Here is a 27,156-nt window from a genome sequence, read left to right as displayed (position 1 = left end):
GCTCCCAGTTTCCATTGCAAATGGATCAATGGATTATACAGTGTGGTTCATGATGGAGGAAGAGGTTCAAAAGTCAAAGATGTGTGGATGCTGTTTAAGGGGAATGAAACTAAGCAGGTCAGACAAGTTAGGAGTGAGGTGGAGGAGAAAGACCCAGTTAGGGAGACAGAGAAGGGGCTGCTGGGGACCTGGGGAGGCAGAAGGAAAACTAGATTCTGGACGGCAAAGAAACTGCGCACTCACAGGGGAAGGGCTACTTTAGAAGACGGGAACATGTAGGAGAGAGGCTACAGAAAGGATCATAGTGAGAGCCATCTAGGGTGAGAAGTTGGGCACCACGGCTGGTGGGGGCTTTGGGTAATATTGCTGACAACGGAGGGAGGCAATATAAGAGTACTGGCGTAGGGAGCTGGGTACATGCGGCATAGAAAAGAGGATGTCTTCTGATTGGCTATGTGGTTTCCTAATGAATGGGCAACCAAATGGAGGGACAGGAGAGAATAATTTGACCAGCGGAAACAGGGGCAGGGGTAGGGGGAGGCGGGGCGTAGCCAAGATGCTGTGTGGGCGGAGACTGGCTGCGGCAGCTCCATGCATTGCCTGGGTAGGTGGAATATCGGCTTTAACCATGGTAGCGGTAAGAGAGGAAGGTGAGCAGGTGTACATGAGAGCGTGGCTTTGGGATGAACATGGAGTGTAAGATGGGCATGTGACAGCGGTGTGTGAGGATTAGAGTGTGGTGTGAGCTATTTAGGACAGTAGAGTACAGCCCCTACCTGTCTCAGTAACCGCCCTCAGCAAGTCAGACCTACGCTGACTTATCATGTTGCCCCCCTTTTGTTTTGTTTTGTTTTTTTCCCTTTTGGTTTTTAAAAATGTCATTTTCTGAGTATGTGTGTTTCGCTTGCATGTATGTCTGTGGAGGCCAGAAGAGGGCATCATAGTCATTGGGGCTGGAGTTACTGATGGTGATGAACCACCATGTGGGTGCTTGGAATCAAACTCAGGTCCTCTGGAAACGTAGCCAGTGTTCTTAACCACTGAGTCCTTACTCTATCCCTTTTGATTTTAGCTCAGGGATAGTCTTCCTAAAATAGTTGAATGAACAGTAAGATAGAAGATGGCAACAAGCAATCCTTTTTCCAGCTCTGTTTAAATTCAGTTATTGTTTAATTAGGTTGCAAGGACAGTCTGTAATCCTTGCTGGCTACCCTTTCTACCCCAGTTACTTTGGTTCCACAAATACTAGAGTGGGTATTTGAGTTTGTTTCTCATAATTCTGAGTGTTTTGTCATCTAAAAGGACTTATCTTGGGGACAGGGTGTATGTGGATGTTGCATGTCTGAAGCTGCTGCTGCAAAAAAACAGGTCTTTTGTTTGTGTGCAAGACCCAGGTCTCTGGCCTGTGACTGGACTGAAGCTGAAGCCAGGGTGTGTTGATCTCCTTTGATCAATCACAGCCCTGTCTGAAATACTTAGGAGTGTGTTGAGAGGGGGTTGTGAGGTAGAGAAATATATAGGAACAAAATCAGAGTTGGGTGGCACTGAAACAGCAGAAGAGCCATAAACCTTGTCTGTTTTGATTTTAAGTATTTTCCAGACTTAACAAAATGGTAACATGCACCTATTGTCTCGCTCCTTACAATAAATAGCACATGGGCAGGAAAGGCTCGGAACCCTTTCTTGGACCAAGGAGGACTCAGGATCAGCATGGCAGCCATCATAGCATAGCCATTGATCTGACAAAGGGCTCCGGTGTGGCTGGAAGTTCGTGTACATCAGTTTCTCCAGGATGCTAACTGATAAGCAGATTCTGCTCATCCTGGAGCTGGTAGACTTGAAGCACAGGGTCAAGGTTGTAAGCATCCCTGCTAGTGACTGTCATGTACTCTAGCATCAGTGAGGCACTGGGGTGTCAGAAACCTTTCTATGCATTGTGGGAATGGGAAGACTGGTATCGCAATCTCCACTCTGAGGTCCTTGTTCTCCAAACAAACAAATAAAAGAAAAAAGAAAAAAAAAATATCCCGAGACAAGAGAGGGAGAGAGAATATTGGTGATGTGTGCAAAGGCAGAGATCAGAGAGGGCTCGTAAGCAGATGGAGAGATGTGGAGCAGGTAAGGTGTGAGCATCCAGGTTCAGAACCTGAATAAGAAATCTGATCTGCTGTCTGCTCACATGGGGCCTTATCTCCAGAGCAATGCCAGTCTGTACTGCCTGGTTCCAGGTGGGAGTTCCTGCCTTTGACCGTGGCAGGAGCTTCTATGGCCACACAGCCTCTGGATGCCACTCTTTAAGGCAGCATGCTGCAAGTCCTGACAGCTTTTGTAAGGTTTAGAGGCTGGCTTCTTCATTAACATCATCTCTGTCCTCTGTGCCCTGGGGTTTCCTTGTCTGCACTGGAGAGCAGAGAAGGCTTCTGGAAAAGGGGTCACTGGCACTGGGCTTGAAGGATGAATGGAAATCCCTGGACCTCAAAGACAGTGGAAGTGACATTTTGTTTATTCATATATGTATTGATAGATTCACTCCTTCAATGCAAAACTTTCTATGGATAGGGAGGAGTCAGGCTAGAAGGAATGAAGACTGTGTGGGTACCCCAGAAAGGAGTGAATATGGGCTTCCCACCTCAATATGCAGTCTGCATTTGGAGCTCTTGGTAGCCTGTAGCACTGCCAGCCTGATCTCCCCTGTAGCTCTGGTGGGCATTCTGAACACGTTCCTAAGTGATGGCCAAGCTGATATCATGTGGCCAATACTTTGTGTAGCCAGATTGTAGACAATTGCTTTATAACTTTGGCTGCGGATGGGGCTTGGGAGAACAGAAAGGAGCATGCAGAAGGAGTGGCCTTTGTGGGGGCTTTTTGAGGGGGTCAGGCAATGAATACATTTCTGTGTGACTGTTGGCTAAGGCGTGACTGTTGTTGGGGTTAGTGTCGGGAAAGGCATAGATCTGTAAAGGATTCTGATAGCTCATCAGTTTATTTTAGGTTTATCATCAGTTTATTTTAGGTTACAAGAGACACAGGGCTTACTTGAAGGGGATTGGTATGGACCTCTTGAATGGATGGTCTAGTGAAAACTAGCCAACATTTCAAATCTCCCTTTTGAAAGGCCGTTGCAGATTTTCTGTGGATACAGAACTATGTGGCTGCTGGAAGAATGGCAGTGAGACCAACTATAAAAGAAAGCCATTTGCTTTGTGGTCCTGCCTCTTTGGTTAGGGCACTGACTCAGACAGGAAAGCAGGAATTATGTATTTGACCTGTGACCTGCTTAAGGTTTGGCGTCTCAGTTCTCATACCTGGCTTTTAACCTATTAAGCCCAATAACCTGTAGCTCAGAGGTAGCAAGTAGTTTTTTTTTTTCTTTCTTGTGTGTAAATTCACATGGGGACAGATGCTTTTGAAATGTGTTTTGAGGCAGATCCTAAGGTCTTATCCATGTGGATTGGTGGAACACCCTGAATTGATTAGTCATGTCTGGGGTGAATATCAGATAGAACGGTAACACAGGCACCATCCAATAGCGCTCCCTGAAGGCAAGTCTGATGATTTATCCTGAATCCTCTCACAGCTATCCTACAGGTGGACCAGAACCATTTCAGAGGGGGTTGCTGCTTTCATTTCTCTCTTTATGAGATGGAATTGATCACTTCTCATCCAGAAGGGCTTTGTGTATCTTGCTAAAGTTGTGAGGTTCTTGTCTACATTTCCAGTGAACAAGGGGAGGCATTCCTCATGCATTACTATAATATTGATGGGCGTTTTCGCACTGAGCAGCCTGAGTAGACAGTGGGTCTGAGAGCATCATTTCTATTAAATCTGAAGACAGATGCTGGTAACTGGAAATAGCCATTGATTTGCTTTCTCCCGTGCTATCCTAACTCTCTAATTTCTCCAGAGGGGGGAAAATAAAGCCGCGTAAGAGTCAGCTCCTTCAGATCTCAAGGTAAACATCAAGATCAATTCTCATTCACGAATTTGTTGGATAAATATTTGTTAGGCTGTCAGGAAAATTCACATTCATCGCAGCTGAAATTTGATTGGTAGAAAGTGATCTGTCAGTTTGGATTGAGTGGCCAAAGATGGAGAGTGAGCCAGGACTGGTGCTGCGGTAGGCTGTGGGCTGGGTGCAAGCACTGGGGTAACATAAGGCCAGATGGCACTGGGTTTGGTGCTGGCATTGATCCAGTCCCAAGAATGTTTCTCCTTTAAGCAATGTTACTTTGGTGTGATTTTGTTTTCTTCATGTGGAGGATATTGAAGGACATCAGGGACCTCAGAGTCCCAAGAAGCCTTAGTGACAGACTCTAGGGGAGACTGGTTGTCACCTCTTCCATTCTCCTGTCATTGCAATTGGGAAAGGGAATTCATGATCTGGGGAAATTGGGAGGAAAAATAGAAGAGGGAAGGGCTTAAAAGGAGACATGGAGTCTTTGGACTCTTGTCAGGGCTTTGAATGGTGGAGGGTGAGGGTATAGATGCCTTGGATGAGGTACAGTTGGATGCCTGGGAGGTGGGATGGGGATGGGGGGCCTCTTTCCTGTCTGCTCTTTTGTTCTTTCCTATGGTGAATGGGGAACACTCTTGTCCTTTCTCAGCTGACAGTGCAGTGGAGGTGTCTGACGTGAAATCAGCCTGGATGCCAGTGGTCCTTTTGTGCTTCTCTCAGTGGCTTCACAGCTGAACTAGTGAGGGGCAGTCCCTTGAGGGGGATCTTAGGGAGGGCCTGGACAACCGGCTCTACACAGAAAGAAGTAGCCCAGCAAGATTTGGTGGGATGGAGAGATAGAGGGAAGAGACGATGTCTCCCAGTGTCAACGGCTGTCAGAGGGGCTGTGGTCAGTGAGGGCAGGGCATCCCAGTCCTCAGGAGCTGAAGCCCAGTAATGCCCGCACAGGCTGCTGACCCAGCCTGACCTACTTCCTATACCCCGCAGGGCCTCTGTGTGGGCTGAACTGGCTCACTCAGTGTTCCCGAGGGTTTTCCAAGATTAGTCACTGCCAGGTGGTGAGGACTTGAAACCCTGCTTCCTGGGGACTTCATCAGAGACATGGAGCATTATGGCCCAAAGGAGCCTTTGGGAACAGTACACTCCAGTACAGTACAAATAGAAGAATTGAGGCAGATACGTTTTCCAAACTTCTTGTGCAATAAAGAAAAGAATAGAAAAGAAAAGCCAGTGGGGTGGGGGGGCACCTAGGTCCAGCCCATGTATGGTCTTTGGTTGGTCCTTCAGTCTCTGGGAGCCCCCAAGGATCCAGGTCAGTTGACTCTGTTGGCCTTCTTGTGCAGTCCCTATTCCCTCTGAGTCCCTTAGTCCTTTTCCCAACTCTTCCTTTCCCCCGAGCTCTGTCTAATGTTTGGCTGTGAGTCTCTGCATCTGTTTCGGTCAGCTGCTGGGTGGAGCCTCTCAGAGGACAGTTACTCTAGGCTCCTGTTCCGTTAACTGGGTTGCTTTGTCTGGCCCTAGTGGGAGAGGATGTGCCTAGTCCTGCAATGATTTCGTGTGCCAGTGTAGATTTCTCCCAGGGGTAGTGGTGGGGACCTCCCTCCTTTCAAAGGAGGAGATGGAGGGGCTTGGGGAAGGGACTATGTGAGGCAGGGACTGGGAGGAGGGGGGCCGTGATCCAGATGTAAAGTGAATAGATAAATAAATTAATGGAAAAGGGGGAGAATATTACTATACTTATTAGTGTCGATCAAGGAGCTGAAGGACATGGAGTCGCTGTTTGGCATCGCCATTAATCACCATTCTGAAACATGCAGCTATGTTTGAGCAGAGACTAGAATGTGAGGATCTAGATGATTTCTGTTCCACTGTGGTCTTGCTGCCATAGGCACTCTGAACCTTGATTTCTTTTGTAAATTTGTCTTGTCTCCCTTCCAGAATGATTATAGGAAATGAAGCAAGCCCAGTGAATATTGTTGGGAATGTTAGGAGTAAAGTTCATTAAGGTACTTACCCAAACCACACCTGACACTCTGGAGGTAGAGGTAGGCGGAGCTCTGTGAATTCAAGGCCAGCCTGGTCTACACACCAAGACCTTGTCTTTAAACAAGAAAAGACAGCCATACACCCACCCATAAGCACTTGAAATACTGACAGTAGATACTTGCTATGTACATATAGGTTTGACCAGACTTCCACGAAGTCCTTGGCATCCCAATACTGAGGACTTGTTTCAGGAAACTGAATGAGAAACTTGTTGGAGGGGAGAGAGAGTCTCAGAGAGTTGGAAGGAGCATAGGAGGAATGAGGGTGAGACCTGAATCAAATGTAACTCCAAAGGCCAATGATGGTGGCAGAGTGGGTTTCTTTGGAGTCATGTCACGGCTGAGCCTAGGAAAGCAAAAGCAGATAGACACAGTCAGGTTGTTGGGGAGTGAGTGCTGGGGAATAAAAAGACGTGGTTCGTTTACTCCTCTTTGTATAGTCAGTTAAGTCAGCTGGGTTCTCACTATTGGTTCTTTTGTTAAAAAAAAAAGATTTTTTATGTGTTTATGTGTTATTTTATGTGTTTTGCCTGCATATATGTATGTGCATCATGTATATGACTGGTGCCCACAGAGGTCAGAACAGGGCATTAAATCTACTGAACTGGAGTTTCAGGTGACTGTGAGCCACCACATAGGGTACTGGCTGGGCCCAGGTCCTTTACAAGAGCACAAACGTTCTTCACCACTGGACTGTTTCTCTGGCCCACCAGAATTGACTCCTAGGAGATTATCTATTTAAAAAAGGAAAGGACCTCCACAGAGGGCAAAAGATAATATAACCCCCCAACCCTTGCTTTTTCCCGTCACTGCCAAGCCCAGTATGAGGCTTCACTGTGGCAGGGGAGACAGGCACACTGCTGATATGGGAGTTATGTCAACGGTCAACGGTCAGTTGTCTTTTCTTCTTAAGGTTTATTTATTATTAAATATGTGTATACATCTGTGTGTGTGTGTGCGTGCACATGTGCTCGTGTGCACATACACCCACACACATGTGAGGTCATGTGCCCATGGGGGTCAAAGTTGATGGATCTGCTGGAGCTGGATGTACAGGGAGTTATGAGCTGCTCAGCATAGGTGCTGGGACCTGAACCTGTGCTCTCTTCAGGAGTAGTCCATACACTTAGCCACTGAGCTGCTTCTCCAGCCTCCAGATGTCCCATTTACTCACCTTCCAGCCGGACCTTTTGTTGTATTAGTTTGTACAGTATTAGTTAACTGTTGATGCAAAACAAAGTATTCCCGACCTAGCGACTTCAACCCTCATCTCAGTTCAAAAGACAGAAGTATGGGAATGGCTTAACTGGGTGGGTGGTCTGCGCTAAGGGTGTCTCCTGGGCTGCAACCGTCCCAGCTCAGCTAGAACTAAAGGGAACCGCTTCTGAGCCAACTCAGGTGTGCTGGCTGGCCATCGTTCCTCATGGGTTGCTGGACTTTTGTTGGTTGTAGGACAGAAGCTTCCCTCGGGAAGTATAGTAGCTGGCTTCTTCTAGAGGCATTGAGGTGTGTGTGTGTGTGTGTGTGTGTGTGTGTGTGTGTGTGTGTGTGTGTGTAGTGGGGGGGCAGAGACAGGGAGCGATAATACTTAGTCTCCTAGATTGTATATGACTTCCTCATTTCTATAACTGTTAAAAAGTTAGCCTTTAAGTCCAGTCTACACTTAAGGAGAGTACCCCCACCATTACCCCTTGACAATGAGTGGAGGGTGATGAAAGACTAATGGGTATTTTTGAAAGCTCCCTGTGGCCACCCACACTGCTTACTTGACCAGCCTTCATCCTCACTTCCAGTCTTTGATCATACCAGAGAACTTGCATGCCTTTTATGAGGGAGATTCTGGAGCTCGGGGGAGAAGCTTTTACTAGGGTGAGCTTCAGCTTCATTAGCAAAGCTCAGCACCTAACACCAAAGAACCTCCATCCAAGATCAGAAGGAAAGGATGGTGGGGATTTGACTCATCCTCTGGGGAGAAGAGAAACTGGGGCTGACAGGGGACTCTAGCCTTGACTGTGGGACCTACATTCCCCAAACCACCTTGTTGATCATAGATGGAGTTTGATGGTATTTCTAAAGACTATTTCACATGATACTTCTAAGCTTAAGCATGGTGGACCAAGCCCATGACAGAGCATGCTGGGAGATCATGTGCATGTCAATTCTTTCCCCGATGGTATTGAAACCTTCTAGCCATTCCAAGAGCATGCCACTGCCAAGTGCTGGCTATCCTAAGCTATACATCCTCTTTAGGTCTTGTCTCATCTCATTGCCCACTTGACTGTGGTACTCTCTCCTCCCTTCCTTAGATGCTATCATACATCTTCCCCCCCCTCTTCTCTCCTCTCTTCTCTTCCCCCTCTGTCCTTCCTCCCTCCTTCCCTCCTTCCCTCCTTTCCTCTCTCCCTCCCTCCCTCCCTCCCTCCCTTCCCTCCTTCCTTCCTTCCTTCCTTCCTTCCTTCCTTCCTTCCTTCCTTCTTTCCTTCCTTCCTTCCTTCCTTCCAAGATAGGGTTTCTCTGTGTATCCCTGGCTGTCCTAGAACTCACTTTGTAAAACATGTTGTTCTCGAATCCACAGAGATCCACCTATCTTTGTCTCCTGCACAATGGGATTAAAGACGTGTGCCACCATGCCCAACTATGCATCTTTCATTAGGTTCTCTTTTCTTACCACACTAGCTCAGTTTTTCTCAGTGGGTTCTGTTCTCTGCACTCTTTACAATGCCTTAATTTCCACCCATTTCCCATCTTACATTACAATTAGTTTTCTCAAGTTTTTTGCCCTGTAATCATCCCCTAACTATCTCTCCATGTTCCAAGGTCGCATCTGATACCCAAATTTCATAAATTTGCATCCAAAGCATGGTCTTCTTGCTTGAGTGCAGAACTATATTCTTGCTCTAATTCTGAGACATCTCCATAGAATACCCCACAAATAGAATGTGTGTAAATAAAGCCTGTTATTATGCATTCTGAGGAAGCCAGCTACAGTCCTTCCTGAGGGAAGCTTTGGCCTTCACAGCCATTTGAGTTCTGAGACATGTATCACTGGGTGATTCTGTGGCTGAGAAAATGTAGTAGAACTAAACTAAGGTGACTGTCACATCATTGAGCCATATAATCTAGCAGGCCCAGCATGATATAATGGCTCCATCATCAACAGGAATGCCATGGTCCACATGCCTTCCACCTTCAGCTCAGCCAACTGGCCCGTCTTCTACTCTGTGGCCCATCATAACATTGCTGACATTTTTGACTTCTCCATTTTTTCCATACTCCTATCCAGGTAGACATCATATTCTACTGATCAAATCTACCTTTCCAACTCCTTCAATTTTACCTTTACTCCCAGTATTAATAAGCCTTCCTTTCACTTAGGACCCTGCAAGAATAGTGTCTCAGAAAAAGTTCAGAAATTTTTGTCTGCTGTTATACCCAGAATATTGTATGTGCTCAGCATCTATTAACAGGATACTGCAAGCAGCTGCCTCCCCTGATCACCTCCCCTGTGTCGGCTCTCTGCCTTCCTGCCAGAGTCACCTTACAAATGCACGGCTGCAGGCAAAACAGCCTATTGCTCACAGAGTCATGCCAGGATTCTCATACCTGCAGCAGAACCTGCCCCTGATCTTTCTGTGGCTTGCTTTCTATCTTCGATTGCCGTTGCCTTTCCCCATTTCTTTCCTTGGCTACTTAACTTTGGCTGAATGGACCTCATTCCTAACATTTCTTGCTATTTCATTTCCCTAGTATAGTTCTCCCTCCCTTTTATTATTTTACTTAGGCAATGCCTACTTGTTCTTCAAGGCCTGGCTCAAATGTTGCCCACTGTAACTGGCTTTCCCGAGACTCTACAACATGATTTGCTGAGTCCCCACCTCAAGAATTTCATTTCTTTCTTTATTGTAGCACTTAACCATGTTGAACTATAGTAAGTTTAAAAAAGTGTCACTCCCCCCTAAAATAGTTATCTGTTGCTCAGTTGGGAGAGGCTAGTCTTAGTCCACCTCCATACCCTGGCAGGATTCAGATCTTCTCCAGATGTTGTCATACTGAACCCAGATGCCTTCCCCCATTGCATCTGGACCTCACCACAGGAGACCTCTCTACATTGAAGTTATCTTGCGTAGAGTGAGAAAGCACAGGAGACAGTGAAGCCTGTCTTTTATAACAGAATGTTAAGAAGTGATCGTGACCACCGATGTCATAGCCCACTTGGTAGAGGTGCATTATAAAGTCCAGCCCATACTGAGGGAGAGGGAATGGCACAAGACTACGCACAGCAAGGGGTGAGACCAATTGGTAGAATACTTCTACCAATTGTGGCTATCTTCCACACCTGCTAAATGGAGCCTTCTAAGATAGGATTCGTGTCTCATTCGTTTTTAAAACTTGAGCCCCAAGTACAGTTCTTGTCCCAGAGAAGACGTTCATTAGATTTGGTCAAATGAAATGGGTTATTTTTTTTCTCCTCTGAGATGAATCACAATGAAATAGATTACAAAGTCAGAACCCTAAAATTAGACCAAGATTATTTAACAATGTAAAATGAAGTGCTGAAGCTAATGCCATCTTCTCTTCCGTGATTGTCTTTCAGTTTTTCCTTACACAGATAGAAAGCAAAAGATCATCCATTTCCCCTTTGACCTGGTACAACTCTGTGCCATATCTTCAATAGAAAATGGAGATATACCACCCAGTTCTCACATAGTTCAAGAACTTAAACCACTCGCGAATTCATCTTCTCTTCCATGGCCAGTCCTGATTAGAGGATCACAGGCAATCAAGAGTTGACTAAATATTCTTCCCCGGCAGTGATCCCTTAATTACAGGATATCAGCCCTCCTGGGTCTACTCAGGACAGCAGGAAGCATAGTAATTAATTTCTTCTTTGGGTTCACATTCCTAGAAAATTCCAGAGTCTTTAGCCAGAGCCCATGACTAGATGCTGCTCCTGATATTGAGAGAGGCCTAAAGAGCACAGCCAGTATCAACAATTTGCATCTGAGATTGGCCTGAATGATGGTTCAGGAGGGTCCCCACACACTGTGGGTGAGGGGCACGTGCGCATCATTCTGGCAGATGGTAGCCAGGAGCTTAGAATTCTGGGGAAGAATTTAAAAGAAGAATCAGCTAAGTCCCTTGTATGGATGTCACCCATCTCTCACTCCCTGGCTAGCAGTATCCTCCTGTTAAAGGTGACTACTTCAACCCAGATCTAAAGCTCCCCACAGAGGGAACTTTATGAAAGACTTTGTCTGACTGCAGATCCTAGAGAGCTCAGATGTGCAGGCTGACCTTACCTCACGGGATGAGCAGAATGACGGCTGGGAAATGATTTCCATTTCTAGTGCTTTTTAATTTCTGTTGCTTTTTATCACGGCTATATTTGGTGTCAGGCTAAGCCCGGGTTTGTCAACATGGATGCTGCTAGTACCTACTGGCTGTTTTAATGTCTTCTTTTCACTTTGTGTTTTATCCAGCAAACTTTAGAAGACTTCATTTTTTTTTCCTTCTCTAAACAGATAGGTACTTTGGGATTAATAGTTATCTCTAAATTTATCATGTATGGGTAGTATAGAATGAGTTACAGATTCATGACCCACATAGTACAATCCTATAACTTAACATATCAGTAATATAATGCCCACAGAGGCAAAGTGGCTTGTCTGAAAGACTTGGCTGCTGTCACACATCTGAAACTGCCACAGTTGGTTTATGAGGCAGGATCTTGTGTTATCTCACTAGTGTGTCCCCAGTACCTAGGAGACTGCTGTCACATTTATCCAACAAAATCCATAAAAAGGATAGACAAACAGGTTGTCTTTGACTCTCACTTGTTCTATGTAACTGGTTAGGAACAGTGGAGTACTTACCAAGACTGGATACTTTACAAGTATTCCGCCTTGGGCCCAAATTAGACAAATCAAGTAGGTCCCATAACTCCCAGGTCCCATCATTTCACTGTAAGAGGACAGACCACAGCGCCCTTGGGTTTCTGGACAGGTATAGCCATTTCTAGGAGCCTCCATCTTGAACCCTATGCGACTGTGCAAACAGGGAGTTTCTCAGGCCATTTGTGAATGGCCCCATGAGCTACTAAGTCCATCAGAAGCACCCCCAACGCTCTTACATGAACGTGCTAGGTATGGTATTTATAGTAACAATTGGTGCAACAAACCCTCTGGCTTCCATGTCACGTGATGCCTGGGCATGCTGTACAGCTTGGCGGCTTGAGGGCAAGGATTAGTTGACCTCTAAGAGGAGCTGCAGTTGCTGCCTGTGAGGTGTTTTGCCCCAGCCACAGCTCAGTCCGCCATTCATTTTTAATAGATTTTTGTTTGTTTGGTCTTTGTCCTTTCCACTCTCTTTCTCCTCTTTGTCTTCTTTGAAGTATGAGAAAAATGGTGAGAAAAAAGGTAGCCATTCAGGTGCCCCTAGAGTGTGGTTCCGCTGCAGTCATCAATTTGCAGGAGTCTTGGGCAGTGGCGGTAACATCTGGGGCATACCGAGGTGAGCCTGTGGACTGCTACAAAAGCTTAACAGAGGAGGGCCTGAGAAAGGATCCAGGAGAAGAAAGTGTCTGTGAGCACACCTGTTGCAATACATATGTAAAGAGGTTGGGCTCTTTTAAAAACAAACAAAAAAGTCTCTATTTATTCTCTGTCAATCTCATACAACACATTTTAATAATATCTGTTCCCAGCTCTCCTTTCCCAGTCCGCTGGGCCCCCAACACATGCCTCCCCTTCATGATTTCATCTTTTTTCTTTTAAATAACTTTATATACATGCATGTTCAACCTGTATCAGTGGCCAAATCTTGAAGGAAAATGACTCCCCTTCTTCTGGCACCATGTACACTTGTGTGGTGCCGGGATGGAAGGCAGGCCTGAACACTAGATAAGCAAATACTTTCTCTCCATGGCCCAGCTCTGCAACATCCTGGAGGCTTGATTGCACAGAAATGGTTCACCCTTTGCCGATTGAAAGTGAAGACTCAGAGCCTCCTCTTCTCACTCTGGTAGGCTGGGTGTTGAAGCAGAGAAACAACACAGGGTGGGAGGGACAATGGATCTGATTGGTAGAGTTCTGTTCCCAAGGTAATTGAGTTACTTTTCTTTTCTTCTCAAATGACTTAGCATTTTGATTCAGAAATGATTATTCTTTACATAAATTCTCTCATTAAAACCTTGTATTTTCAACATATAAATATTTGTGCATCTGAACATGGGGAACTGTTTAAAATTTGAGCCAAATTACTGTGTGTGTGTGTGTGTGTGTGTGTGTGTGTGTGTGTGTCTGCAGGTGGACATGTGTAGGGCATGTGCATAACATGTGGAGACCATAGGCTGACACTGAATGCCTTCTCCTACTATTTCTACCAATTTGGCTAGACTGTAGGCTCCAGAGATCATTCTGTGAGCATCTTCCTGGCCCTGGGATGCCGGCATGCACAATGTGGCTGGATTTGTATTTATTCTAGAGGGGTACAGGGGATTGAACAGAGGTCCTCATTCTTGTTCAGCAAGCATTTTACCTGCCAGGCCATCTCCCCAGCATCCAGATCACTTACTTCCTCATGAGTACACACAGACTTGCTTCTGGTACTGTGTCAGGTAAAGTGATACTTTGTATCATTTCTATAAACTAAATTGCAAGACAAGGAACACAGTTTGAGTTTTCCATAGAGAACCTTAGATATCCAAGTTCTTTATTGAGAAATTATTTTTAAAAAGCTCAACACTGACAAATAAGGTAATAAAACATAATTAGATGTTTATAACTTCACAATGAATAAATAATAGAGCCTGCTAGCTTCGCCATTCTACATATCCTCTTTATTTATGTTTTAAGCACATACCTCACAAGATAAGTCTCCCTCCCAACCTTTAATTTAATCAGTGATGTGCCTTACCCAAGTCCAAATTAAATACTGGCAATGATGAAATTTAAAAAGCCTTCTAATAAAGAGCATAACGCAAGAAAAGCATCATAGTAGTTTGTGTATTTATTTCTGCCCAGGCTTGGTTGGAAGTGAACTGAATTTCACTGCGTGGAAATGTATGCAGCATGAAATTGACAAGTTAGAGACGCGCGTTACCTTCTAAGCCACAATCAGAACAGAGCTCAATCAGTGAGGGGTATTTAGTGTCATTTCCCCTGAAAGGTTGGAAGTGTTCAGGTGTGGGGACCGTTGTGTATGAGAGTACAAGCAGGGTGTGTGGTTATGAAACTAACTCTGGTTTTTGCCTGGAGTTTTCTGTCTATGCCTCCTGACTTGAATCCATCTAAGCCCTTTGCTGTGCACTGACTATGCTCATCCCCCAGGGACAATGTTCTGTGCAGTCAGGAGGTGTGTCTTTGGAGTGTCGAGGCAGTGATCATTGCGTTCAGACACCCATCTTTGCTTTTCTATTGAGCGCTGAAGACTGGTGTCATAAACACCCCGAGCCTCATCTCCTTGGTCTGTCTTCTCGTGACTGAGAGGTTTCTTATCCTGCATTGGTTTCCTTCCCCACCCTACTGCTGAAGCCCCAGGAAACCAAACCCTGTTCCCTGAAAGCCCTGTTCAGGGCTCAGGCTTCCAGAATGGGGAGCTGTGGGTGATATGTCCTGCTTGAGCTGCTAGAGAGGATGAGAATCAGTTTGGGAGCAGGCTGGTAGGAGTGAAGAATGCATCTTCACACCAAGTTCATTATTGGTTCTGAACTTTGAGCATGGACTTGATTTTTAATGATTTAATTAGAATGAATCACACATATGGTAGTTTCTTTTTGCCTTCTTCCTTCCATCCATCTCTCCTATATTTTCTTTCCTTCCTCCCCTTCCTTCCTCTTTCACTCCCTCCTTCCTTCCCTCCATCTTTCTCTCTCCCCTCACCTTCTTTGGATCTGTAGACAACCCAGGTTCTTGAATTCACTAGGCGTATAGCCTACCACTGAGCTAAAGATCCAACCAGCACTTTCTAAATTTTTGGCAATTGGAACCTTAGAAATGCCTCACTGCCCTATTGCCCAAGGGAACCTGGAGTCAACTGTCAAACTTTCGCTACATTAAACTACATCACAATCTAGATATTCTTTGCTTTAAGAAAGACGGAGGGCTGGTGAGATGGCAGAGTGGTTAAGAGAACTTACTGCTCTTGCAGAGAACCCAGGTTCAGTTCCCAGCACCCACTGGGTAGCTCACAACCATCTGTAACTCCAGGTTGGGGTTCTAATGCCCTCTTCTGGCCTCCAAGGGCATTGTACACCCGTGGTGTATATACATAAATGCAGCAAAACACCCATACAAACATAAAATAAAATAAAAGGAAACTTGTAAAAAAAAATTAAGAAAAATTCCTAATTTCCAAGCAAATACATTTAAAGATGGTGGTTAGCTTTACAAAAGAGCAATCAAGTAGAAAGTGGTCTCAGTAAAGTGCTTTACGGCAACGTGCCCCTCGTCTCTTCCACCCTTAGACTGGAAAGACTTGTGTCTGCTCCTCTCCTGCTTACATGGGTGTTGAGCATTAATTCTGGACAAAACCAGTCCCAGCACTGAGACTGTGAGACTTGCTTCCATTGCTTTCCTTAGAAGCTCTCCCTTTCATCCAACAGTGGCCACTCTTATGTCCTTTCCATGGTAGATAAGAGTCGGATTCTTGAAGTTTCGTGTAACAAGTGTTTCTTCTAGTTTTGGGAGAGGCCAACTTGCTGTAGTGGCACAGGCAGATAACTTAGATAACTTAATTCTGGACTTAGTTTTTGGGCCCATCTGTATAGCTACTAAGCTTTTTGCACTTCTTCCTCTCTAGTGGAGAAGTTGTAAGAACATTCCTGTCCCCCATCTCCCTCTCTCATTTGAACGGTGTGTTGGGTTCTGAGCTGGCCCTCTAACACAAAGTTGTAAAGCATTACGAGATTATCAAGATATTGTTATGATGACGACTACGACGACGACGACGACGACGACGATGATGATGATGATGATGATGATGATGTTTCAACTCAATTGCGCAGTTCTCAGATCTGAACTTGTAGATGACAATATCACATCTCAATGTTAAAGGCTGGACATACCTGGAGGAGAACTTGGCCACAAAATAAGCTGCTGACTAGCATTTGCAGTGGTGGATGTGTGGATCACACTGTCCGCCCAGCCCCACCCAGGCAGATGCTCCAGTGCAGCTGCCAGCTGAGTTCCAGGCCATGGAATGTGCTGACCTTCCTCCCCCGGGAAGATGGCGCATGAGCAGTGTTATTATTAGCAGGACAGCATTTGCGCTGATCTGTCAACACTCCCTCATTCAGACAAGATTGGGCACATTCAGGACAGTACAGCCATAGACAATACTCCGTCTTTTCAGGGTCTTTATGGAACAATGACAAACCGGCAGTGTCACACCGCTGACCCATTTTGGAAATCTCTTTTGGCTACAGTTACCCCATACTTGCCCAACGTGCTGCTTCTGATTCCTTTACTGATTCTTTTTGCCATCATTTTTATTTTCTTTTTAAGCTTGGTTCTCACTATGTAGCCCAGGTTGGCCTGGAACACACTGCCCTCTTGTTCTAGACTCCCTGGTACTGAGATTAATAGGCGCATCTTCCATCCTCTGCTCTTCTGTCTTTAAATAGATGATTCCTCAAAGCTTAGTCCTAGGTTAAAAGAAAAAAAATCTCTTCTCCTTACTTCTCTTTTCTTTCTTTTCCTTTCCCTACTATTATTGACTCTCATCTTTTCAATTAATATCTAGTTAGCAAAAATCAATCCTAAGATTTTTAGACGATGTCTCTGGGTAGCCTTGTCTGGCCTAGAGCTCAGAGAGATCTGCCTGCCACTGGCTCTGCAGTGCTGGGATTAAAGGTGTTCCATCATGCCTGGCCTTAAGTTTCTATTTCAAATCCTTACTTGTCTTTTAAACTCTCAACACTATGTTCAATGACCTGACCCAACTTGCACTGCTCAGCACAGACTGGATCCTCTTCACCAGGATGGTCCCGTGCTCCTTCTAGGGGGTTTCTCATCCCAGGGGACTTCACTGCCCTCTACTTAATTCCTTCATTCAGATATTTAAGGATACTTATCCAGATGGATCAATTCCAGTCACTTATCTTTTGTTTTCTCAAGTTTCCACCTAAGCCTGGACCTTCTTGTCTCTCTTCTGTGGGGTGCACCAGTCTCTAACCAATCCTGGCAAAAATTCTTGCATCTCCTCAGCCTCACTGAAAATTCTTTCTGGGTCTTCTCTCCCACCTGTGCTTCTCCCTGATGATGAACATTTTTATTTGTATATTCTTATTTTAAAAGATCTTCTCATCTGTTTGGAAGTAATTATAGGTTTGTATGAGATGATGGTGATCCCAGGTGCCTTTTCCCCAGAGATGAGCATCTTAGATACCCACATATGACAGCAAAGCTATTGGGATCCTAGGCCCTTGGTGGGCTTGGTTGGCTCATGGGTTTGTGTGCCTACGCATATGCGTGAACGTTTGATGAGTCCCTACTTGTAGTTCTGTGTCATCTTATCACACAGCTAACTGTCAACATCCAAAGCTGCATCCTCAGCCTCAAGGTCCTCTCTGCCTAAGACTGCTTCTTTAAAGCAGTCATCTGACCTCTGTTCTGCTTGAAAGCCCTCAATGAGTTTATAGGCCCAAATGCTTAAATAAGGGCTACAAATGCCTATTAAATAGTCTGGTGTCAGTGTCTCCTTGGTGGCCTCCTGCTCCCTCATTTTGCAAAGAGGCCTACACTCATGTTCATTGGTCTTTCTCTTCCTTCTAGTTTGCAAAGTGCCTTGTTGTTCAGAGCCTGCATACGCCGTTTGGTCCCTTCACCTGGCTCCATCTCTTCTTCCTACCCAGTTAGCATTCTCAGGAGAGTTACCTTGACTTCACTGGCTTAGGAGCTCCCATTGGTTTTCTTCCCCAATGCAGTTTTTGTTTTATGGTGTTAGTCACCCAGTAGTGATTAAACACAGATTTAGTAATTTGAGGTCTCTTGGAGGGCTTACTTGGGGTGTCTTGTCCACGTAGTATCTTTTCTATCTAGTGTAACAGCCAGCTTAGCAGCTGCTCATGAAACAGTTTCAGAGTGAATGACTACTTAGTGGAAGCTGGCCGTTTATGGCTGCAGTATGGCCCAAGGCCAGGGAACTAGACAAAGCCACCTTGCCAGGTGGATGTATGTCCTAGGATCCCAACTCCATCCTTTCCAGCAATGTCCTGTCAGAGAACCTGGGCACTTGTGACCCATACCACAGAGTCCTCAGCTGAAAATGTGCCCTTATTCCCATTGCATTTTCACTCTGGGAGGTTTGCATAGGGGATGGCTTGGCTTGTATTCTCCTCAGATAGCACCGTAAGGTGTATTCCAGAAAATCAATGGGATATTTGTACAGGGTGTTCGTTTTAGGCTCTATTCTAGCCTCTTCTCCTTGCCCTGTCCTCACACCATTGGCTATTTCTCCTACAATGCTAGCACTCAGAACCTCAGTGTGGTTTATATTTGGGGAGCCCCCAAATCTGGTAGGTCCTTATGCTGACGGACGAGCCAGAATTTCACCTGAGTGAGCATGGTCTGCTGGGCTCTCCAAAGACTCAGATGGGAACCGTGGGGTTCCTGCTGGGATGCGGTGTGGCTGAGGGGGAGGGATGGCACTTGGAAGTCTGTCTGTGAGCACACTTGGTGAGTGATGCTGACTCTGACTGTTGCCCCCTGTTTATAGTGTCCTTGAAAGGACAAAATCCCTCCATGAGAGAGGTAGCCCAGTGTTCTGTGCACAGGGAGCTTTGGAGCAGGATGAAGGCCCTGGGCTAAGCTGCTGATTCTTTTTTTTTCCTTATTTTTTTATTAGATATTTTCTTTATTTACATTTCGAATGATATCCCCTTTCCCATTTTCCTTTCCAAAAAAAAAAAGACCTTGTTCCCTCCCCCCTCCCCCTGTTCACCAACCCAACCTCTCCTGCTTCTTGGCCCTGGCATTCCCCTACACTGGGGCATAGAACCTTCACAGGACCAAGGGCCTCTCCTCCCATTGATGACCGACTAGGCCATCCTCTGCTACATATGCAGCTGGAGCCATGAGTCCCACCATATGTACTCTTTGGTTGATGGGATTAGTCCCTGGGAGCTCTGAGGGTACTGGTTAGTTCATATTGTTGTTCTTCTTATGGGGCTGTGAACCCCTTCAGCTACTTGGGTCCTTTCTCTAGCTCCTTCATTGGGGACTCTGTGTTCAGTCCAAGGGATGGTTATGAGCTTCTATTTCTGTGTTAGTCAGGCACTGGCAGAGCCTTTCAGGAGACAGCTATATCAGGCTCCTGTCAGCCAGCACGATTCTTTACATCAGAGTCAGTGCTGGGCTTTGTCCATCCAGGTTACAGCAGTGGGAAACCTGGGAACCCCATCCAGTGTCTCTTCCATGACAATGAGAAGGTCAAAGGTCTGCCCTTCCTGTAGCTCCCAGCTGTCCGCTCACTGTTGGCTTTGCCCTTCAGACTCAGTGGGTCCTGATGGAGTCCTGATTGGTGGGCCAAGCCTCAGGTATTCCTTCAGTGCTATGTGCTCTATGGTCACAGCTTAAAGTCCCTCTCCCGATCCAGCTATGGCGCTTGAGATGGAGACCAGAGGTAGAAGCAGAGATGGATTCTTTTAGGACAGATCTAGTCATTTATTGGGATAGTCACTCCTTTGCCTTCCCTGCCCAGACCTCTTTCTTCTTGTGTCTCCATGACTGTTCAGGGTTTGGGCTTTTGCCCATCTCTTGATTGTAGGCCTGTATACTCAAGGTAATCACAAAAATGCCATCTCAGCCCTGAGCACTGTCCCTGCTAACCTTATATGATCCTGACACACTCGGGCGGTGTGAATAGGAGGTCCTAGCTCTGAGCACCTCTGGTAAGTTGTCCTGTTCCGGCTTCACCCGGGGCTTCAGAGGTAGTGCTGATTGATATCTCCCACCAGGCTGCCTTGGGCTGTGTGCACCATGACACCCTTTTTAGTGCTTTCTGGTGACAGCTTTCTACTCTACTTGTTACACCTATGGGGAACACTGCCCTTAGGGTAAGAGAAACTGGATGGCACTTAGTAAGGGGGTGAATGCCCATCTCTCCATTTGGCCTCTCTCTGACATCACTAGAGGTGGTGGTGGTAAGGACTGCCCGGAGATTCCCGTTCAGACTCCCAGTCTGTTCCCCAGTCTGTGGTGGTACCCCTGCCTCCTTACATGCAGGTCTTGTCCTAACACTGTTGCTCTGGCTTCTTTCAGGTCACCCAACTTGCCTGCAGTTCACTCTGAATATGACCGAGGCCGTTAAGACCTACAAGTGGCAGTGCATAGAGTGCAAATCCTGTATCCTGTGTGGGACCTCAGAAAATGATGTGAGTTTGGGCTATCCTGGTGACAGGAAGAGACCAAAGGGGCTGCGGGTCTTCTGAGAGGTGGAGGGGGGACAGAACTCTGGGCACTGGGTTCCTGGAGAAAAATGACAGTTGTTTCTAGCATCTACAATCCTTGGAACTCTTGTACTTTTGCCCTGGGCCTTGGGGCCCCTGTGCCTTCAGGAAAAGATGCCAGAGGTGGCAGGGAATGCCTCTTTGGCCATTATCTTTAGCAGCCTGGCCACTGGCTCTCCTGAGTTCAGTGCCTATGGTGATGACCAAGTGCTTTGAGTAGGATGTTTCTGGCTGTTTTCACACATTTGAGTGCATGATCTCACTTGGATGACCTGGCAAACACAAGGCATACAAGTTATATATGATGATTTCAAACCTGTACAAAGGCTGAAAGAATAAGGAAGCTGACACACTCTATCCCAGCTTCAACCATGCACATTGTGTCCAATCTTATCTCAGAAGTACTATTATTTTATCCTTTATGTATGCATTATATGTAAGTGTGTGTGTAGGTATGTGCCCATGTGTTTACACAGGTGGAGTCTGGATTTCCATATCAGCTGTCTCTCTCTCCCTCCACTGCTCCCCACCTTAACTATTGAGACCCAATAGCTCACTGATCCCAAACTCCTCAGTTGGGCTAGCCTAGCTGGCCAATGAGCTCCAGGGGTCTATTTATCTGTAGACATGGCTTCCTCTACACAAAGCTGGGATGTCTGGTATGCTCTGCTACACCGAGCTTTTACACAGGTGTTGGGGGGGGGGGCTTGAACTCAGGTCCTCATGCTTGTACAACAGGCATTTCACCAACTGAACCATCTTCCCAGCTGATCCACAGGATGCTCCGCAAGCCAGAGTTTCATGGTTACCAACACGTGGACAATTCTACAGCACAGAACTCTATTTCATGCATAAAATCATTTAAAAATATTGTTTAAGATCACCTTTAGGGCATGTGTGTAAAGCATATACAAAACACACAAACTTTGTCTTTCGTTTTGGATTTCAACTCCAAGATGCCTCATTATATACTCACAGATCAGAAACACTTCTGTTTCACTTCAGATGCAGGATAGTTAACCTGTATTAAAACATTATTTTCCTGTGATGTGACAGTATGTCTGGGAAACCCTAGAGAATCAGTGATTGGGCTAACTTGAATCTTCAAAGTGAGAACTAGGGTCAGGAGAAATGGCTCAGTGGCTTAAAGCGTAGACTGCTCTTGCAGAGGATCTGAGTTCTGTTTTCAGCATCTATACCAGGCTGCTCACCACTGCCTGCATCTCTAGCTCTAAAGGATCAGATACCGCTTGCCTTTGCCAACATCTGCTCTCATATGTACATATCTACATGCAGACAGACCATCAGACAGACAGCCACACAACTAAAAATAAATCTTACAAAAGTAAAGACTAAATTTCAGTATGTTTGAAACCACAAAGGTTTCAATGGTATCCTGTGATATAAAATGATTCAATACCGTAGAGGCATCAGTTATGCCCATGTTAATTTGCAAATGGACAACAGAAGCAGCAGCAATATCAACAAGTTTGTTTGGGAGTTAGGCAAGCTGATGCTTAAGTTCCTATGGAAGAAGAAAAAGAGGAAGAGGAAGGAGAAGGAGAAGAAGAAAAAGGAGGTTCAGATAGCAGAGGAAGGGCCAACATTTTGTCTAGGCTGCAAAGTACTTTACAGTATGCTTAAAGTCCTAAGTTCACTCCCCAGTACAGTAGAAGCCAGGTAGAGTAGTGATGCCAGAGGCATGCCTGTGATCATATCATTTGGGAGGTAAAAACAGGAGGATCAGAAGTTCAACATTACCCTTGACTACATAGTGAACTTTGGGCCCGCCTGGGCTACATAAAACCTTGACTCAAAAAAGAAAGTAGCCAAGGAAATTCTGATAGACTGCATTGAAAGCAGGAAGTAGCAAACATTAAACCCTTTGGGGAGCCCCCAGAGTGGAACAGTATGGTAGTGATGTGTGAATGGACAAATAGACCAGTTGGAAGAGAATAGAAAGCCTATGAATAGACCCACCTACCTAGGGGAATATGGTACAGAATAAAGGTTGCATCTAAAATTGCCATGTCAAAGATAGACTTTTTAATGAATGATGCTGGAACAATACGGGAGCCATTGGGGAGAAGACAAAATTAGCTTCATATCTCACACCAGGCATAAGAACAATCTCCAAATAGACTGGGAATTTAAATGTAAGAAGTAAGACCAGAGCAGTACCAGATTCTTCTTTCAACATTGGGAAAGGTTTTCCAGTTGACTCAAAAATAGAGATGCAATAAAATGAAATATTGAAAAATTACGCTCCATGAAAATTTGCATAGCGAAAACCATGATACAGTCAAAGGATGACTGACAAGCTGGGAGGATGTATCTGTAATGGGTTCAGGTGAAGGTCCAGTGGCCTCAGGACATGAAGAGCTGTGATGAATGGGAGACAGAGAAGCAAGAACTTGATAGACAAGGAGAAACGTGTATGAAAGATAATTCATAAACAATATAAGAATGAGCCCTAAGCCATGAAATAAATACTCGAATACACTCACAATGAAAGAGACTCAAAACAAAACCAAGATCCTGTTTCTCACCTATCTGATGGACAAAAGTTTTTAAGTATGGCACTATATGAAGCTATGGGATAATTAGTTCCTGTATTTAGCACTGGAGGGCGTGCAGAGAGGTATGGCTCTTCTAGGGGGAGGGATTTGGTGATCTCTAACAAAAGTACTACACGCTTAATATTGACTGAGCCATCCCATCTGTGGGAACCTACCCTAAAGGGTACATCCCACTACAGAAATATATGTGTGCGAGGTGATTTATTAATTAAAAATATCAGAAATAACCTCAATGTACATGCATAGAAAAATGATCAGCTAGGCATTAGTACAGTTAGTTGTGCAGTGAAGTACTCTGCAGCTGTATAAAGAATGAGGAGGATATCTATGCATGGATTGTAATAATTTCCATAAGTGGACAAAACCAAAGTTAAACACAACATCTGTTGGTGGTAGGCTGCATTTATTGTAAGGAAAATGTGATATAAGGAAACATGCATATGTCTGTGCACACTTATGTAAAATAATAAACAAGGAGGTGACAGGGTGGTTATCTTCAGGAGTGGATGGAAACGGAGAGGAGAAAGACGTAGTGTGGGGATGGGTGGGGCTATGGGAAGACCAACATGGCCCTGGGAATATTCATTTTTGATAGCTTGGATCAAGAGAAAGCTCCATAGACTGATACATATGTAATGCTAACCAGGAGGCTAGGGAAGCCAAAATGGAATAACCAGTGAATCCAGCTATACAGCAAGCAGATAGCATGGCCAGACTGGGGAGTCGCCAGCTAAGTTATCTTTGAAAAAATAGTGTGTTGACTGCACTGCAAGACTGAAGACAGACACAGCTGCACTACAAATGCTGTGCCCTAGCTAAGAAACTGATTTTCATGGGTATACGGACTAGTAATTCTGAAACAACTTTGTATTTATTATGTCTAAGTGAGTGCCTGACTGTTAGGATGGAGAGTCATAGATCTAAAAACCAGAGTAAAGGAAAGAGACACAGAGACCCACAGCCCAGCATTAGATGGAACTCAGGGACTCTTATGGAAGAGTTGAGGAACCTGAAGAGGACAGGAACTCCACAAGGAGACCAACAGTCAACTCACCTGGATCCTTGGGGGCTTCCAAAGACTGAACCACCAACCAAAGAATGAGCATGGGCTGGACCTAGGGCCCCTGCCCAATATGTAGCAGATGTGCAGCTTGGTCTTCATGCAGGTCCCCCAACAACTGGAGCAGGGGCTATCCCTGAATCTGTTGCCTGTGGGTCCTGTTCCCCTAACTGGGCCACTGTGTCTGGCTTCAGTGGGAGAAGATGTGCCTAGACCTGCAGTGACTTGATGAGGCAGAGTTGAGGAGGGATGGTGGTGATACACAGAGGGGGGCTGCCCCTTCTCAGAGGAGAAAGGGAAGAGAAGGGAGGAAGATCTGCGTGGTAGAGTACTGGGAAGAGAGGGAGGGGTGCTGCTACTGTGATGTAAAGTGCATAAATAAATTTAAAAATAAAATGAAAGTTGAAAAAACAAACAAATAAGAATAACATGAAACAGGAGGGGACAAGCCTGAATCCTGTGACTTTAGGCTGGAATGTGAGTGTGTATGTGGTGTGTGTGTGTGTGTGTGTGTGTGTGTGTGTGTGTACTCATTGTTTTTAATATAGGAAGTATCTATGTTTATACATATAGACCTCAATATGGATATGTACCTCAATATGGATATGTACTTCAATATGGATATGTATACATTTATTTCTTAGATCTGTTGGCGAAGCTAGTCAGCTTCTCACTACTATAGCAATTTATTTGTAAAGACAATTTGTAAAGAGAAAGGAATTATCTAACCCATGGATTCGAAGGTTGTAAAGGTTTCAGTCCAAGATCAAGTGGCTAAGTTGCTGTAGAGTTTTAGTGAGGGTACTTAACAGGGAATGTGTGTAACCGGGAATAAAGTACTCATAGCAAAGAGGGAGAGGGAGGGAGGGAGGGGGAGAGAGAGAGAGAGAGAGAGAGAGAGAGAAAGAGAGAGAGAGAGAGAGAGGCAGAGGCAGAGAGACAGAGACAGACAGAGAGACAGAGAGACAGAGACAGACAGAGAGACAGAGAGGCAGAGAGTATGAATGAGAGTGGATACCCAGACGCCATAGTCCCTTCCAAAGTATATCTGCAGTGATTTAAAGTCCTGCAACTAGGCCCCACCTCCTAGAGGCCCCCACCTCCCAGAGGCCTCTGGTACTTTGGCAATACCATTGCCCTGGGCACCAAGCTTACATAGACTTTTGGGGAACATTGCCCATCTTCAGACCTAGTAAGGACTTAGAAATAAGGAGGACACCCAACACCCAGAGATTCATTCTAAGTAGTATTCTCTAGTAAAAAGAGCCAGAGATCCTTAGAGAAATGGCTGGTGCCAGGGCTCAGGTACCAACTATACAGGACATCCCTGAAATATCTTGTGATGTCAGAAAGTAGAGCTGTGGTTAAAAAAAAGAAAAGTAATGGAGTGTGTCTAAAGGAAAAAGAACCAACCTGAAGGAGCACTTAATGGTGAATAGAAACAATGGAGAAAGGAAATAATGACACTGTTGTCTCGTAAGGTAAAGAGTACACAAATATCCATTCTTATATTATAAAGTTGAAAGAGTGGATAAAGGAAGGAAGTGAGGGAGGGAGAGAGAGACAGAGGAAGGGAGGAATAACAAGAGGACATACTTCCTTAGAGCGGCATTCCAATGAATAAATATAGAAGGAGAAATCATAAGCCAGCCTGCAGTTAGTTAGGCAAGAACCATTACACTATTTTTTAAAATGTAGTGAGTAAAATTATGTGAAAGGGGATATTTGCACAGACTCAAAATATGTCTTTGATTGCATAGTACCAAAGGAAGACTAGTAACTTCACTCAGTCATCACCTTAGTCTTCATACAGGGAAAGAAGAAAAACCTAGCCCCAAACATCCAGTGATGTTTATAAAATCCCCAACCATATTCTTCCAATGCATCCCATTCCTGATAGCATGAACAGCCCCCGTGTGCCTACGAAGGGCTTTCCTCAGCCTTAAGCAGGGAAGTGTCAGCTTTTAGTGGGCTTTGCTGTGTGTATGCAGACTCTCGGTGGTACACAATGCCGAGAATATAGAGCCCTAGAGAAAATATTTATAGCGCCCTCTTGAGGATCAGGAAACGTTGTGGAAGATGGGGTGGAAAGAGTCTAAGCACCAGAGATGAAGTTTCTGACATGCTATCCTCTAAGCTGGTCATTGCATGGAAGCCATGAACACATACCTGATGTGTACTGGCCCTGGGTCATCACAAGTCAGACCTTTCTACCAGTCAACCATAGATGGAAAGGAGCCCAGAGGACTTTACCACTGTCCCAGGATGGGCAACTAGCAAAGAATAGGATTGCGGGGCTGAGTAATGTCCACTTGTGTGCTGACTGATGCCCACCAGACTCTAACGGATAGTTCCAAACCTAGGGTCACACAGATGTTCCAGTTAAACTCTGTGGGGCATAAAACAAAACAAAAATGTTATGAATATTAGAGAAAGAGATTTGTAAGATAGAGTGTGGATTCTTAGGGGTGGGAGAAAAATAAGAGAGAGGTTGTGAGGGAGCCCAACCAGAATATATTATAAACATGTATGAAATCACCAATGGATGCAATTTATTTAATTAAAAATTTGTCAAGGTAATGAGAGATAAACTGGAAATGTCAGAGATTGAGGGACACAAAGAAAACACAAGTAAACCTAGGGACATAGATGACTTGGCTGAATGTTTATGTAGCACCCATGAAGCCTTGAATTCTGTCTCTGATACTGTGTGAACTAGTTGTGTTAGCTCACACCTGTAATCCTAGCATTTGGAGGTAGAAGAGGAGGGTCAGGAGTTCAAGGTTGTCCTTGGCTACATGGCGATTTTGAGGCCAGCCTGGGCTGTGTGAAACCCTGTCCCTCAAGATACAAACAAAGAAGGCCAGTGAGATAGCTGAGTGAGTAAAGGCACTTACCCCCTGCCGAGTTGTCCTCTGACTTCCACAGGGGTGCTATAGTATGTACTCCACCCCAACAATAAATACGTAAAAGAATAAACAAGCAAACTGACCCCACACCCACAAGAGAGTACATGCTGTATAGGATCCTGGGAAAGGGGAAGCAAGGGAGAAGATGGAGGAAGTTAGAGC

General features: G+C 45.2%; 1 protein-coding gene across 3 annotated transcripts in view; it reads left to right on the top strand.

The window, feature by feature from the left end:
- The window catches only part of Dpf3 (double PHD fingers 3), a 285,974-nt gene that overhangs the window by 244,488 nt on the left and 14,330 nt on the right, over positions 1-27,156 (top strand). For all 3 annotated transcript variants that reach the window (XM_031357677.1, XM_031357681.1, XM_031357678.1), the window contains exon 9: positions 20,259-20,371. In XM_031357677.1, the coding sequence (XP_031213537.1) occupies positions 20,259-20,371 (113 nt within the window). The remainder of the gene's footprint in view (positions 1-20,258; positions 20,372-27,156) is intronic.

This window comes from Mastomys coucha, unplaced genomic scaffold, assembly GCF_008632895.1.
Source record: "Mastomys coucha isolate ucsf_1 unplaced genomic scaffold, UCSF_Mcou_1 pScaffold6, whole genome shotgun sequence".
Lineage (NCBI taxonomy): Eukaryota > Metazoa > Chordata > Mammalia > Rodentia > Muridae > Mastomys > Mastomys coucha.
Note: the sequence above shows the minus strand (reverse complement) of the source record. Positions and strands in the feature narration are given on the sequence as shown.